The sequence below is a fragment of the Orcinus orca genome, chromosome 7 (genome assembly GCF_937001465.1).
Source record: "Orcinus orca chromosome 7, mOrcOrc1.1, whole genome shotgun sequence".
In the NCBI taxonomy this organism is placed as follows: domain Eukaryota; kingdom Metazoa; phylum Chordata; class Mammalia; order Artiodactyla; family Delphinidae; genus Orcinus; species Orcinus orca.
This window is the reverse complement of record NC_064565.1, coordinates 54,001,777-54,018,356: the sequence shown is the minus strand read 5'-3', so window position 1 is coordinate 54,018,356 and position 16,580 is coordinate 54,001,777. Positions and strand designations below refer to the sequence as shown.

Here is a 16,580-nt window from a genome sequence, read left to right as displayed (position 1 = left end):
CTTAGAAGACCATTTGCCTTAAAGATTATTAAAACATTTTGTCATGCTTTTTCCCTCAGCTTTACTGTTTGAGTTTTGTTTCTTCATCCATTTTTATGTTTGAACTTTTGATCAGTCTGGAACTTATTTTGGTGTAAGGTGTGAGGTGAGACTCCAATTCTATCTTCCTCAAAATGGCTTCTCATTTTAGTTGTTTCTTTCACCTCTCATTTAAAATGCTACCCTTTTCTATGTGCTAAATCTTGGTATGCCAGTATGCCTTGTGTCTAATTTGGGTTTGTTTAATTCACTTCTTTGTCTACTAATATGACAGCTTTAATTATTGTAGATCTATAATTAGCTTTAATATCAGGTGGAATTTGTCCTTTCTGATTGCTCTTCTTCTTAAAACAATATTTTAGATTATTCTTATACTTTTATTTTTCCTTGTTAATATTTTAAAGTTTGTGTAGTTTCAAAAGACACACATAAACTTTAAAAAATTAATATGAAAAAATATATTACAACCGAAAATAATTATATTATTGTTTACAATAGTTTTTCACTTTATTCCCCTGATTTTTTGAGGTCAAAAATAACATATATGTAAATAATGGCTTCTTCCACTTTTCTAATTGTTATAGCTCTTATTTCTTTTTCCAGAAAGTGTTAAATAATAATGTTGATAGTGGACATATTTTTTTATTTCTGGTTTTAATGAGAATGCTTCTAAATTTCTCCATCAAAAATTAAGCAAGGCTTTGCAATGAAATGTATCATCTCGATGTATGGAGGTGATCATATGGTTTTAATCTTTTAACTGCTTATACTGAATTTAAAAAATTATCTTTAGCCATTTTAAGGGAAATAAATTCATATCACTTAGTTCATTAAACAATCACAGGACTTCCAGGGTCTTCTTCAGAACCGTCAACTCCCTCCTGCATTATTCCCTTCCTTCTCAATCTCAACTGCCACAGGACTGTGGAAGGGTGTGGATGACAACTAAACCACCCCCTGTGGTTTCATATATTTTCTGGGTAGTAAGGTATCTAGAATCATGTAAATTTGTACTAAAAATTCAGTTTTTGGCAAAGAGTTTCTGTTACACTTTGCACACATTAGGAAGAATGCCTTTTGTGTTTAGCATAAGAGACTAAGATTAAAACATTGTGTATTGAAAGGTCAAGGACAAAGTTGCTGAGATGGGAAACACACTGGACTTGAAAACAGAAATTCCAGTTATGTGCTTGCCCCTTGCTACCTTTTCTTGGACTAGTCATTTGACTACTCTCAGACACAGATAATGAGTGAAAAAGATCACTGTAAGTTTTAAAGCACCCTACCAACATAAGGCATCATCTTCCAATTTTAAGTATGTTGAAAATCTTTAAAATTATTTATTTCAAAATTACCTTTAAAGCATATTAAGTTTTTCACAATACTTAACTCAATGAGTTTTTGTCCTACACAAAATGACATGAAGTCCATTAAAAGAGGGCAGTTCACTAAAATGCAGCTTCTCTAGCAACACACAGAGCCACCCCAGTGTGCAAGTGGTACCTCTCAGATTTGAACCCAAAACTTGCTATTCTTCCAGAACCTCCTGGTTCTGACCATTACCTTTCTTTTCCTTTCAAAGCGTGAGCTTCCTTACATCAGGGTCTTGAGAAATTTGCAGCCACTTTCCTTTAAATGCCCAAGTCTCAGGACTTGGTTGGGAAGATGAGGGAAGTCTTCAGAAAGCAGCTCCAGAAACTTAAAGCTGTGAATGCTTCCGGAGGCAAATGAGCCCAGAATATACAAGCCTGTGCATTCTCTGATAATAACTTTCCCCATCTTTCCACTCTTCTGTAGCAGCAAACACTAGACAGAAATGAATAGCTCGATAAATTATACTGCCACTAGTGAAGTTTAACATTCAAGTCATTTATTTTTCTGTTCAATTCTGCGAAATGTATGTTAAATTAAATAATGAGGGGACAGTGGCTCCATTTGCCTGTAAAGTCTCAGTTCTGGTTTTGGTGTCACCTTTACACCATGACCCTTAAGCCATCCAGTGGATGTAGTAAATTAACCTCTCTCCGATGCATCAAGAAGAGGACTAGTAATATAAAATCCTTGCAAGAATTGAGAAGATAATCATACAAGTCATTTTCTGTGTTCCGTGGTTCAGATTAAGGATGAATTTTTGATAATGGAGGAAAAAGGCTGAGATATGGTTTTGAAGTCAGATCACTTGGATTCTAACTTCACCTCTTTCTACCTGTACATCTTTTTTTTTTTTTTTGAAGGGGGGAGTGTGGGGGAAACTCAACTTCCTCACTGGTGAAAAGGCAAAAGTAATAGTACCTACTTCTTGAGATTTATACATGTAAGACACTCAGAACAGAACCTAACATATAGTAAATTTTCAATAAATGTTATTATATTGAAAGAAAATAAAAGCAAATAAAGTCTCTTCCTCCCAAAAGAGACATGTCTTCTTTAACCTTTCATATATTTAAGTAAAATTTAGCATTTGTGTAAATATCAGAAAAATGTATTATCATTCTGAATGAGAGGTACTATATTTTAAATTGTAAGTCCAGTCGTTTAGATAAAATATTTTTCATTACTATGAAACTATGTGGTCTGATAAAATGTTTTTCCAGGTTATATTTTATTCTTTTTTTATTTATCCAACATATATTGACTAAAACATATTCAACCAGACATTATTAGGAACGTTAAAAGAAAAATGCTTCATCTCAGCCCATAAAAAGTTAATGTGACCTGGAAGGGGAGAGAAGATATCTAACCTATTGACTCTATTACATGGTCAATGCCTCCAATACACATAACCAAGGTATTACATAAATTTGGAAGCAAAGCATGATTTCTAATCAATGATATTAAGCACAGATTCGTGGAGCACATGGCTTTTGAATCAAATCCCAAATCATCAGTGGTGTATGCACAGGTTGAAAAGGGCTCCATGGGTAAAATAACTAACTGGACGGGTTTACAGATGTTTATATAAATGGGCAAAGACTCCAGTTTCACTGATAAGAAAAGCAATAATATGATATGAGGCTGGCAATGTAAGATGATCGCACTATGTGGAATATGAAGGCTGCCAAGGTATGTCTGAATTTTTATTTGGTCGGCACTAAAGAATAGATATATTCTTGGTGGACTGATTGATATTTGTTTCTTCTTTAGGTTTCTTTGGTTAGCTTGGTAGCCAATGCTCTCGGTTACTCAGAACTTGGTGCCATCAAATCCCTACGGACATTAAGAGCTTTAAGACCACTGAGGGCTTTATCCCGGTTTGAAGGCATGAGGGTAAGAAAAATACAGGTTCTCTGATGATTCATGTCAAAATTAAATGTAAGGATTTCCCTGGCAGTCCAGTGGTTAAGACTCCAGGTCCCAACGCAGGGGGCACAGGTTCAATCCCTGGTCACATGGGATCCCACATGCCACACAGCGCGGCCAAAAAATTAATTAATTAAATAAAACGCGTTGTTGAAAAAAATTAAGTGTAGGTAATGATTTAGATACAGAGGGCTGCCATACTCTTCTGATATTTATTTCATAGAATTACAAAATTTCAAAGCAGAAATCCTAAGGATCACTGAGCCTAGCCTCCTGAAACTAAAATAGGCCCTCAAAAATTGTTTGTGGCAGAACTAGAACTAGAATCCAAGTCTTCTGGTGACAGTTCAAGGATATTTCCACAACAAGTAAAACCTATGTGTTGCCATTTATTTCTTTTCATTGCTTATGCATTTTATAATTATTTACTACTGACATTCAACCTAGGAGGAGATTTTTCTTCCTCTCAGTAGGTAGTTTGATTTCTAAAAAATTACCAGTAATGAATGAAAGATAGAATGGTTTTTGTGTGCTCTACTTCTTCAATTAATATCAGTAATAAAAGTTGTTGTACAAGAAAACAACACTAAATTGTAGCCTCTGACAAAATCTATATATCCTAAGCAACCAAAGTAGGGGTTAGGATAATTAACTAAGTATTGAAGGCAACCCCTGGGGTTTGTTTCATAGATCTCCCTTTTAAGTGAGCATTCTGAATGAGGTTCACTTTTTCCATTAGCACTTGTATTTTCCTCTCCAGCTCTCTTCCTTGGTGTATATTTTATGCATCTAAACATAAAGTACACACTTATATACACATCTACTTGCCACGCTCCTCAAAATACTATTTAGCACAAAGGCCAGCTTTGTTTAATCCAGCTTGCAAATGCACATGGATACTGAATTTCTTCTATGCCATGGGGCTTTTATGTTAGGAGGTGGTTTGTTTAAGTGATAAAAACACTTCAGTTTTGACTTTGAGATTCACTCACCAGGAAGAATGAAACCACTCTCCAGATGCACTGTAAGCAAAGAAATACTTGCTTTTACATTATAAGTTTCTTTCATTGCTACTTGATAAAGTCACAAGACAAGATAAAGTTAATAAAAATGATTATGTAATTTCAAGTTTTTTCCACATCAATCTTTTACCATCATTCACATTATTTAAGCCTTCATCTGGCTGCATGGTTTCATATGAATAATTCTTTTTTTTTTTTTGCGGTATGTGGGCCTCTCACTGTTGTGGCCTCTCCCATTGTGGAGCACAGGCTCCGGACGCACAGGCTCAGCGGCCATGGCTCACGGGCCCAGCCGCTCCATGGCATGTGGGATCTTCCCGGACCGGGGCACGAACCTGTGTCCCCTGCATCGGCAGGCGGACTCTCAATCACTGCACCACAAGGGAAGCCCGAATAATCCATTTTTGAGGGGAGACAGCAATTGAACAAAATAGAAAACTTCCAAGTTTACTCTAATCTGAAAACTATTCTAGTTTGGCATTTTTAATTTTGTCATATGGCAGAATTAACATTCTAGGTATAAAATATGGTAAAAGGCATGCATTTATTTGATGATAAGAGAACTTGTGGGAGGTCATTTTACACACATTTTAGAGCCAAGACAACCTGGTTTCAGTATAATATATATGACAATTTCTAAATGAAATAAGATTCAAGTAGCATAAGAAATTTTTACAATTTTGGATTTCAGGTTTTGATATTAATTCTTTGGTGTTGATTTCTAAAATAATGTTTCAGTATTTTAAAATAAAACAATCGTTTCATTTAATATAAGTGCCTAACAAAATAGTCCCAATATGAGCTAGATTAATTAGATAAGAAAAGATACAAATCACTAGAGATTTGAAAATACACATTAATCTCTTCTGAATTTAGAGGAAAGATGACTGAATTTCTCCTTCATGAAATAGGTTGGCCTGGGTTGGTGAAGTAACATGTGCCCTGAAGTGAACATTTAAGAGATTTGGATCAATAATAATGGGAATACATTCAGTAATTTATGTCCAGAGATAAATTCCATCTCATTTCCTAATTTAATATACTTTTTTAAAATTAGGAATTATCAATATGGGGAAAAAGGACCTTGTAAATTCCTTATACCATTCTTCAACTTCATCAAAAGTTAACTTGATCTGGTGATACAGATTTAAGGCATTATTAATACTTTATTTGTAATGGGTTTGTTTAACCATGTTTTCAATCAATCATTCATGAACACACCTGAAAGTTAACATGTATTGTTGAATGATGATTATTTCTTGTTGGTATTTAATACATCTTTTTTTTTTCTTTTTTTCCCCAGCATACAAACATTTTCTGACTCCATCTTACTATATCAGGTTTTTGTTTATTTCTTTTCACACTTTGGCATATTTTGCTTTCTTTAAATCCTTTAGCTCTTTAGTGTGTCACTGTTTGTTTTCCCCTACCGAATATGTCCTAGAAAATATCAGAAGAAACAAACTTGTCCACCTAGATTTTTATTTAACTCGTTTCACACCCATTTTATATTGAATAAATAATGGAAGAAATGGTTTCCATTTTAACAATTTGTAAGCTGCCTTATCCTTATCTCCTCTTCTAGGTGGTTGTGAATGCTCTTGTTGGAGCAATTCCCTCTATCATGAACGTGCTGTTGGTTTGTCTCATCTTCTGGCTGATCTTTAGCATCATGGGTGTGAATTTGTTTGCTGGCAAGTTCTACCGCTGTGTAAACACGACAACTGGTAACATGTTTGAAGTTAGTGAAGTTAACAATTTGAGTGATTGTCAGGCTCTTGGCAAGAAAGCTCGGTGGAAAAATGTGAAAGTAAACTTTGATAATGTTGGCGCTGGCTATCTCGCATTGCTTCAAGTGGTAAGTGCCTACTGTATGAGTTTTGAATACGTTTTCAAAATGTTTCAAGTAAAATCATTTCTCTGATGTTCTTTGAGTGATTAATATCTGATAGCACGAAAGTAGTTGATGATAACACCTGTACTATTAGCGTGACTTGACTAAAGAAGATGTTTTGCAGTGATTTTAAAATGTATTTTCCCCAGTGTTCAGTTGTTAATATGTTTTAATGTGATTTTATATTTCTGCTTCCTGTCTTTTCTTACTCTATTATTGAGTGTTATTGTGCTATTACCATTTTTAATTTTCTGTAGCAATAAATGCCAAAGAAGCAATTATATGAATTAAAATAATAACGTATCTATTGTAGTGATTAATTAAATGTATAGATTATTAATCTATGTATTAATCTAAGTATTAATTAATTAACACACAGATACAGATAATGTACAGATTAATGTACAGATAATTGTACCAAGATCTAAGGAGTATAGTTCTACTATGTGTGGAAATGCAAATCTTATGGAGTGGATTTCAAAATGTGTAATATTTAATTATTTTGACTTAACTGACAGTATATTAACTAATCAAGAATTTAATGAAAACAGTTGAGTGTTTAAAGACACAAGAGGTTTGAATCATAGAGCTTACCTTTTGAAAGGGATTTGAGACTGAGATGAGAGTTTCACCTAGTTACATGTTAGTGTAGAAAAAAACAAAATACCTTCCAAGACAAACAAAGAAAAAGAGTTCCAGTTTTGAAATAAAATCTTGTTCTATTTCAATTTCATTTCTTCATTCAATCCATTTCAATCTCTTTGTAGAATATTTCATAATATTGTACAAAAAGTTATATTTAATAACACTATCATATTTTCATATGGTAAAATGCGTATTCTTGGATTAGGTTTTTATGCAGAATTCAAATATATGTTGTTTACAGGCCACATTTAAAGGCTGGATGGATATTATGTATGCAGCTGTTGATTCACGAGATGTAAGTTTCACTCAGATACTATTTATAGCTACTAGATTTTTCCATAGTGATAATTTAACTGAAAGGCCCAGAATTTTATATTAGAAGCAATCAGAACATTTATAACTGCATATAGAAATTCTCTTTTTAAGCCAATTCACTTCAATATAAATGATATTTTGGTTAACATATGTCTATTATAGATCTAATATGAAAGGATATCTAACTGCATGGATTAGAAGAATCAGATTGGTCCAGTAAATGAGACTCTTAAGATTGGGAAAGCTGCTCAGTGGGCAAGTAATTTGTCTCTCCCTACCCCTGGAGAGTATGATAAACCAGAGTCTGTGAAGCAGCTTCCAAAAATATCATGATAAAAGCAAGCAAGTTTCAGGGAAACTCAATTTAGAAAATAGGAATAAAAATAGTTCCTCAGAACATATCTGTTTATGCTGAATTTTCCTCTTAGAATTTGATGTTCTGTTATTAAAGCCTTATCTCCAAGAGCTAGCATTTACAAACCCAAGGAGAAAATATTGCAAAAAAAATTATAGTAAGACTAATAACAGGTTCAAAATGTTTGCCTTGTTTATACCACTGCTACTTACTCTAAAGAATAGGTACAGGTAAGCCACAATGGGAAAATAGATTTAAGAACAATCGTAAAATTACAAATTTTCATTATATTAGATCATACTAATTTGAGAAAAGAATTGCTTTTGCAGAACAGTATCTCAGGTCAAGGCAAAAATAACTCTATAATAAGCAACAACACTCACCAAATTTTTAATTTAGCTCAAGTATTTATTGTGTTTTTAAATATTATTTAATATTTTCAATATTATTTAGGTTAAACTTCAGCCTGTATATGAAGAAAATCTGTATATGTACTTATACTTTGTCATCTTTATCATCTTTGGGTCATTCTTCACTCTGAATCTATTCATTGGTGTCATCATAGATAACTTCAACCAACAGAAAAAGAAGATAAGTATTCCTCAGCTCTCACCTTTCTCCATTCTGAGGTTCTGTCTGTTTTACATCCAAATAACCAGGACACTCATAGTCATGATGGAGTTAGATCATTTTTAAATTGTCTTCCATTCACTATGTGGTCAGTTCAGCTGCAGAGGAGCCCAGCCTCTAACTGGTGGCTCCTCTCCAGATTCATCCTCTGCAGATCTGCTGTAGTGTCTTTCTGACTCAAAAATATGACCACTGCTTCAAAACATCCAGTGGGCCTCAATGCTTTACCCTTGCTTACAGAGCCTTTCAGGAATTATCTCCACCCAGTCTTCCTGCTTCATCTTCTTCCACACCACACTTTCTATATGCACTTCCCTACTCCTCAGGTACCCACCATTAACACTATCACTTGCTACATACACAGCTACATGGATTTTCTGCCCTTTTCTGAACATGGCATGCTCTTCTCCCTCCATGACTTTACATAGGATATTTTCTCTTCCTAAAGTGCTTTGCCTAGCAAACCCTTAATCATCCTTTAAGGTCTAGCTTAAGAGTACTCCCCTATATAAAGCCTGTTTCTGAATCTCGGAACAGATTCAGAAACAGATTATTGTTATCTCTGCAGTACTGGGTTGTTTTTGTTTGTTTGCATATAGACACTGTGTCTTATATATCTATGTAGTTCTGATACTGGGTGCACTGTCTAAGACACAGGAAGTGCTCAAAAAGTGTTGAATAAAGAAGTAAAATTGTCAACACTGAAATGACTAAGATTTTTTTTCTTTCATGAAAATATATTTGAGACTCCTGAGCCTCCTTCTAAATGTAATATAATCAAATTAGAATCCTGTACTAATCAGAGTTTTATGTGATTATGGGTTTTACATAATGTTAAGGTACTCAGAATTTCACATAAAAGGGAAAAGCAGGATAAATCTATATGAAGCAGGATAATATCCATTTAAAAACTGAAAAAAAAGGATTAAAGGAGAGACTCAGAAATACTTTTGTAAAAGTACTGTTGTAATACAGGTTGGATTGTAACCAGTTTTATACTATGTCTTTACTTTGGAGGTCAAGACATATTTATGACAGAGGAACAAAAAAAATATTACAATGCAATGAAGAAACTTGGGTCCAAGAAACCTCAGAAACCCATACCTCGGCCTGCAGTAAGAATTACTCATCTTCTTTAACATTCCAAAGCCCTATTTCCATATGATGAAATTGGGCAGTGCTCTGGATCAGAACATATTAGGTGATATCATCAATATATAATATGACCTAATTGTGAAGTACATACTGTGTAACACAATTTGCAACTACTACACTGTAAGAATTACTAAGTTCTTAAAAATGAGGCAACGTTCTTTAGTTTGTCAGTTGAAAACCTCCAAGTCAGGGTTCCCAATAACTGCTTCCAAAGCAAGGTTCATGCTCCTGCTGCCACCTACTGCTGCCAACAACACACCTGGTTCCAGCTCCTCTGATCTTGTTACATGGCACCCTCTTATCCTTTTAAGTAGATGGAGTTTTCCAGACTTCCCATTCTACACCCATGGGCTCCCTCTATGCTATTTGTTCTCTCCATTGTTATGACTAGAAAATATTTTTAACGTTTTTAGAAAGGAAAAGGGTATCATCAAAATAGTTTGTTTCAGCAAATACACCCACACACAAAAGATTTATTAAGAATGCATACTCTGTAGAGCTTCATTATAGTGGAAAGTCATAAAGATGGTGGACTATGTTCACAGAGCTGTATTCTAAATCACCTATCCTCTTAGATGGGTAAGGAATAAGGAACTGAGACCCAAAGAAGGTATATACTGTACGCAAAGTCACAAAGCCTGTAATCGCCAGAACTGGGACTTGACAAGGTCTCATGAATCCTATAAATGACTCCACTTTGCATTATTTTTAAGAGTAGTTGGAGTAGGTGCAGGAGGGGGGTGGGGGGGGAGGGGAAGCAGGGCAGAGGGATGATGTAAGGGAGGGCACAAAAAAGGGCATATACCTACTTTACTGAATGTCATTTAAATATTATAGTTAGAAGAGGCAGAATTAAATAGAAAACAACTGACATATTTTGAGGGATGGACAGACAGAAATAAGCTATAATTCAAAATCCCTAAAGCATTGATAAATGAATTGGCATATTCATCCATCTAAAAGTCTGTCTATATTAACCTACTTTGTAAATCTTCATTATTAGTTGTCATTATTTTTTGTAAAAATTATCAGTTATTAAAATCAAGCAAAGCCCATGCACATTATCAACCAGTTGCCACCAATTTATGTTTTATTCAGCTTTGTCTTCCCATGGGACCTAAATAAAACAATTATATTTTGTTTTTGTCATATGACATTCTTCATTTATTGCTCTTTTTTTAACAAATTTGTTTGTGGTAATGTGAGAAGGGTGCACATCCCATGGGCCATACGTAAAGGACTTCATCTGCAATTTTATGGATCGATATTTATGAAATATGCATATTAACCTTCTCCTTCCTCTCCTTCTAGAACAAATACCAAGGAATGGTCTTTGATTTTGTAACCAGACAAGTTTTTGATATCAGCATCATGATCCTTATCTGCCTCAATATGGTCACCATGATGGTAGAAACTGATGACCAGAGCAAATATATGACTCTAGTCTTGTCCCGGATCAACCTTGTGTTCATTATCCTGTTCACTGGAGAATTTGTGCTGAAACTTATCTCCCTCAGATACTACTACTTCACCATAGGCTGGAACATCTTTGATTTTGTGGTGGTGATTCTCTCCATTGTAGGTAAGAATGGTTTATTTACAGAGAAGTGCAGTTGTTGGAAAAGTCCCCAAAGCCTATCACCTGTGTAACATGGAAATTAGATCTGAGAATCATAATGTGTATAACTCTAAAGTTCAACACTCTTGTTCATTTTCCACTAACTGAAGAATTTAACTATTCAAAAAAAGAAAACAATATATTTGAAGATTTCAGAAATAGTCTTTGTTTGCTGTTGGCACATTTCATATGCGAGGATAACTATTCATAGTAATTGGGTGTATATAATCTTAAAATGCCATACCACTATGTGAGATTATTTAACTTATGGGATTTTGCAAGAGTCCATATTGGTTTATGACATTATAGAATTATTAAATAAAACTCTATAATCTTTCACTGGTAATATTAGGAAGTGGATCCAAACAGTAAAGGTTTATACGCATAACAAATTTGTTGTTTTCATTAACCTTGCAAAGAAAAAGCATTCATACAAGCATAAGATACTCACTGTTTAGCTGTTTTCTGTATTGTTCCATAGGTATGTTTCTGGCTGAGCTGATAGAGAAATATTTTGTGTCCCCTACCCTGTTCCGAGTGATCCGTCTTGCCAGGATTGGCCGAATCCTGCGTCTGATCAAAGGGGCCAAGGGGATTCGCACGCTGCTCTTTGCTTTGATGATGTCCCTTCCTGCGTTGTTTAACATCGGCCTCCTGCTCTTCCTAGTCATGTTCATCTACGCCATCTTTGGGATGTCCAACTTCGCCTATGTTAAAAAGGAAGCTGGAATTGATGACATGTTCAATTTTGAAACTTTTGGCAACAGCATGATCTGCCTGTTCCAGATTACCACCTCTGGTGGCTGGGATGGATTGCTAGCACCTATTCTCAACAGTGCACCGCCTGACTGTGACCCTGACACAATTCACCCTGGCAGCTCAGTTAAGGGAGATTGTGGGAACCCATCTGTGGGGATTTTCTTTTTTGTCAGTTACATCATCATATCATTTCTGGTCGTGGTGAACATGTACATCGCTGTCATCCTGGAGAACTTCAGTGTTGCTACTGAAGAAAGTGCAGAGCCCCTGAGTGAGGACGACTTTGAGATGTTCTATGAGGTTTGGGAGAAGTTTGATCCTGATGCCACCCAGTTCATAGAGTTCTCCAAGCTCTCTGATTTTGCAGCTGCCCTGGATCCTCCTCTTCTCATAGCAAAACCAAACAAAGTCCAGCTCATTGCCATGGATCTGCCCATGGTCAATGGGGACAGGATCCACTGCCTCGACATTTTATTTGCCTTTACAAAGCGTGTTTTGGGTGAAAGTGGAGAGATGGATGCCCTTCGAATACAAATGGAAGATCGGTTCATGGCATCGAACCCCTCCAAAGTCTCCTATGAGCCCATTACAACCACTTTGAAACGCAAACAAGAGGAGGTATCTGCTGCTATCATTCAGCGTAATTTCAGATGTTATCTTTTAAGGCAAAGGTTAAAGACGGTATTAAGTGAGTATAACAAAGAGGCAATCAAAGGGAGGATTGATTTACCTATAAAAGATATGATTATTGACAAATTAAATGGGAACTCCACCCCAGAAAAAACAGATGGAAGTTCCTCTACCACCTCTCCTCCTTCCTATGATAGTGTAACAAAGCCAGACAAAGAAAAGTTTGGAAAAGACAGACCAGAAAAAGAAAGCAAAGGGAAAGAGGTGAGGGAAAATCAAAAGTAAAAAGAGACAAAGAATTATCTTTGTGATCAACTGTTTACAGCCTAAGAAGGTAAAGTTTATGTGTCAACTGGACTCCCAAAGGAGGTCTATGCCAAACTGTTTTAACAAATACTCATGGTCAGTGCCTATAACAAGACAGTGACCTCTCCATCACTATAACTCTGTGAGTCAGGGTATCAACACTGACAAGAGGTTGCTGTTTTCATTACCAGCTGACACTGCTGAGGAGAAACTCAATGGCTACCTAGACTGTAGGGATAGTTGTGCAAAGTGATCATTGTAACTACACCAAACACTTTTAGTACAGTACTTGCATCCACTCTATTTTTAACTTCCATATCTGCAATATTTTTACAAAATTTGTTCTAGTGGATTTCCCTAGTCACTACTTCATAGTTTATTCATAATACTATGTCACTATTTTTGCAAATGAAATTTAAGTTGAGAAAAAAGTATATAAGAGCCCTGTGTTCCTACTCCACAAGTTTCTCGAATAATCAGACAAAGGGTTTTGTCCAAGAGATGAAGTTCTTGCTCAAAACCAGAAAGAAAAAATCTAATAACAATTTCAGGTACTTCCGTTTTCTAGACGGCTTTAATTTTGAAAGTGTTTTAGTCTATGTTTGTTTATATCTAAACAGTTACGTGCCTGTAAAGTCTCCTCTAATTTTTAAAGGATTATTTTTATGCAAAGTATTCTGTTTCAGCAAGTGCAAATTTTATTCTAAGTTCCAGAGCACTATATTTAATTTTGGTTAAATGCTTGCCAAAAAAAGTAATCTAATAAATCTGTTCTAGAAAAGTATATCTAAAGTATCGCTTTAGAATAGTTGTTCCACCTTCTGATTCAGTGTTGCTTTGCCATCTTCTGCTCTCAGCAAAGCTGACATTTTATGTCAATTAAACACACCCTCTTTTATGTAAATAGTTATTTTATCCTGTGGGGCATGTTTGGGAATATATATATATATATATATATATATTTATGTGTATATATATATATCTCTCTCCTGATAAACAACTTCTATTAAATCAAGTATGTACCACAGTGTATGTGTCTTTTACGAGCTTCCAACGGGGTTGTATCCTGCACCATTCATTAAACATAAATAGTTTGAAGACTACCACTAATGCATGTTAATTACCTATGCTGCTCTATTTTACTCAATCCATTCTTCACAAGTCTTGGTTAGAAGTCGTCACATGTTGGTAGTAGAGTGATTTAACCAGCTCTATGTCTAGTACATCAAGCAGAATAGCTTGCAGTTATTTAAAAGCACCTTTCCTTTTGCATTTTTAATTCAACTTGTGTCATATGGTGTCTCTCTAGATTTCAAGGAAACACACTGCATACTGCCTACTGTCAAAACCTACTGTCAAAACCTTCATATTTTGCTAAAATATGTCTAAAACTTGTTTAAATATAAATAATGTAAAAATATAATCAATTTTATTTGTTGCATTTTGTACATAAGAAAATTATTTTCAGGTTGATGACATGCCAATTTATTTTACTTTATGCTTTTTCTTTTTATTTTTAATCACAACTCCAAACTTTTAAATCCATAAGAATTTTCAATGGATAATTTCTTAAAATAAAAGTTAAACAATGTGTTTTGTGGATTTCTTTGTTATAATATATTTTCTACCATTCCAGTAGGAGAACATTGGTCAAAAATTGAAACCTAGATCATTTTCTACCAACTATGGTTGCCTCAATATAACCCTTTATCCATGGAAGGTTTTTTTTTTACTCAACTTTTGTAGTATTTGCTTATGCAGACTAGTCTTATTTTTTTAATTCCTATTGCACTAAAGCTATCAGAGATATAACTTGGGCTCTGACCCTTTTAGCCATGAACATAGTGGCTAAGCTGTGCAATTACCTAACATGATATAAATTTTTGTTTTTTGCACAAACCAAAAGATTAATGTTAATTCCTTTTACACAACTATTTACTTGTAGTGTATTGATGAACTGCATGCAGGGAATTGCTATTACTAAAACGAATGGTGAGCTATGTCATTATTGAGCCAAACGAATAAATATTTCATTTTTTATTGTATTTAATTTCCTGGCTTCTGGGTTTTTTTTTATTGTTGGAAGTTTAAAACATATATAATTAATGAAACCTGTACTTGATCTGACATTTGTATACATAAAAGTTCCCATGAATTTTATAACAACCTACTGCATGATCCACCAAGCAGTACTATAGAATAAAGTCTATTAAAAGCAGTTTTTGTGAACTTTTCTGTGTGCAAAAGATGAAGCTCACATATTCCAACTTTCAAGTTCAACAACAATAATAGTAGCCATCTATAATGGTTATCCATTTCAATTAACTCCCTTGGCTGTAAACATTTTGACCTCAACTCCTCTCAATGTAATTATTGTAATCTCCAAATTTCTTGGCACTAAATAAATGTTATATTACATAGTTTGTTACTTAAATCCATTTTATGAACTCCTATTTACACATAAAATATTAATGATGCAGTGATTGAAAATTTATATTAACATTTTTTTCAGGGTCCCTTGGATTTATGTCAGGTCAAAACCAAATGTTTCTTCTCAGTAGAAAACTCCAGTTATAATGCTTATATTTTTGATGAATTGGATCTAAATACGCATTTCATAATTTCCCCAACATAAACGGTATGAGGTGACTTAATTGTAATTTGTTGCCTTCTTGCTGTTCAGGTAAATTTTCAGATCTTGCCAACACCACAGAGAAGTCAAGTATTACTCTGCAAAGTCCTTAACCTTTTTATGCATTCTATTATATAATCATTAGCCAAGCAATCTATTAATTGATATGCATTATATCTAAATGATCTTATGTTCAGAAGAGTCTCAGCTGCAAAAAAAAAAAAAATACTTTAAAAAATATACCTAGCTAAAGGATATTCGGAAAAATGTTCAGAATACAGGGTTGCTAATACAATTTGACAGATTTTTGAAATAACTACTTTCACAAGAAAAATCCTTCTATTATTAAACTTCATGATAGAATTTTGTAAAAAATAGAATTAATCAAGTTGGACATAGAAATAACAATACCATGAAATTAAAGAAACTTAAATTCACCAACAAGTGATACTAAATCAACAATAAGTGATACTAAATTACCAATAAGTGATCCTTTAGTAAAGAAAAACCATTTGTGTGGAGAGAAAAATGAGAATTCTGCATTTCAAATAATGTAGCTGAAAGATAATGTCTATATAAATTTACGTGTTTTACTAATCTTCAAATAACTAGAATACAATAACTTGAAAATCATTCTTGTGCATTTCAAACTACTCAGTAGTAATCATAAAGAAAGTTCTTACTGACCATTTGTGTGGAAATGAAAAATGTAAGAAGAACTGGACCAAGAGTTCTGACACTTGGCTTCTAGTTTCAGTTCTGGTATAAAACTAGCAGTGTAATCCAGGCAAACCAAATTCTGGCCCCTCAGATTCCCCCTTTATTTGAATGGGGATGCTGGATTAGGTATGCTGTCTCTAGTAGTACTTTAATTCTAAAATTCTATGTTCAAAATCAAATTGCCATTCAAAATGAGTAATTTCCTTTATATGAATAATACTTAATTTAAAAAAATGTGCATTGTCAATACACCATTTAAAACATTACTCAGATAACTTAAAATAGAAATGCAACATCTGACCTTGACTTTAGCCCCACTAATGAAGAAGTCTTCTTATCCTCAAAGATTTTATATGACAAAGTTGAAGAATGTTTTAAATAATTGAAAGGACAGCTATTATTTCTCTTCTATGATGTTACAGATTTCTAAAAGACAACACCTGATATGTAACAGAAGAAATTAAAACAAAGAAATCATTAGTTATTTGTAAAATTGTCTCGAACTACAAGTGTACTTACTCCTTCTGTCATTAACATTTGCCACAAAACTTAAGGAAGTT

At 34.2% G+C, this 16,580-nt stretch overlaps 1 protein-coding gene across 4 annotated transcripts in view; it reads left to right on the top strand.

The window, feature by feature from the left end:
- The window catches only part of LOC101289367 (sodium channel protein type 3 subunit alpha), a 113,212-nt gene extending 98,494 nt beyond the window's left edge, over positions 1 to 14,718 (top strand). For all 4 annotated transcript variants that reach the window (XM_004283601.3, XM_004283604.3, XM_049712049.1 and 1 more), the window contains 7 exons: positions 3,184 to 3,306; positions 5,947 to 6,219; positions 7,142 to 7,195; positions 8,024 to 8,161; positions 9,211 to 9,315; positions 10,667 to 10,937; positions 11,455 to 14,718. In XM_004283601.3, coding sequence (XP_004283649.1) covers positions 3,184 to 3,306; positions 5,947 to 6,219; positions 7,142 to 7,195; positions 8,024 to 8,161; positions 9,211 to 9,315; positions 10,667 to 10,937; positions 11,455 to 12,647 — 2,157 coding nt within the window. In that variant the 3' untranslated portion in view covers positions 12,648 to 14,718. The remainder of the gene's footprint in view (positions 1 to 3,183; positions 3,307 to 5,946; positions 6,220 to 7,141; positions 7,196 to 8,023; positions 8,162 to 9,210; positions 9,316 to 10,666; positions 10,938 to 11,454) is intronic.
- Positions 14,719 to 16,580: the final 1,862 nt, after the last annotated feature.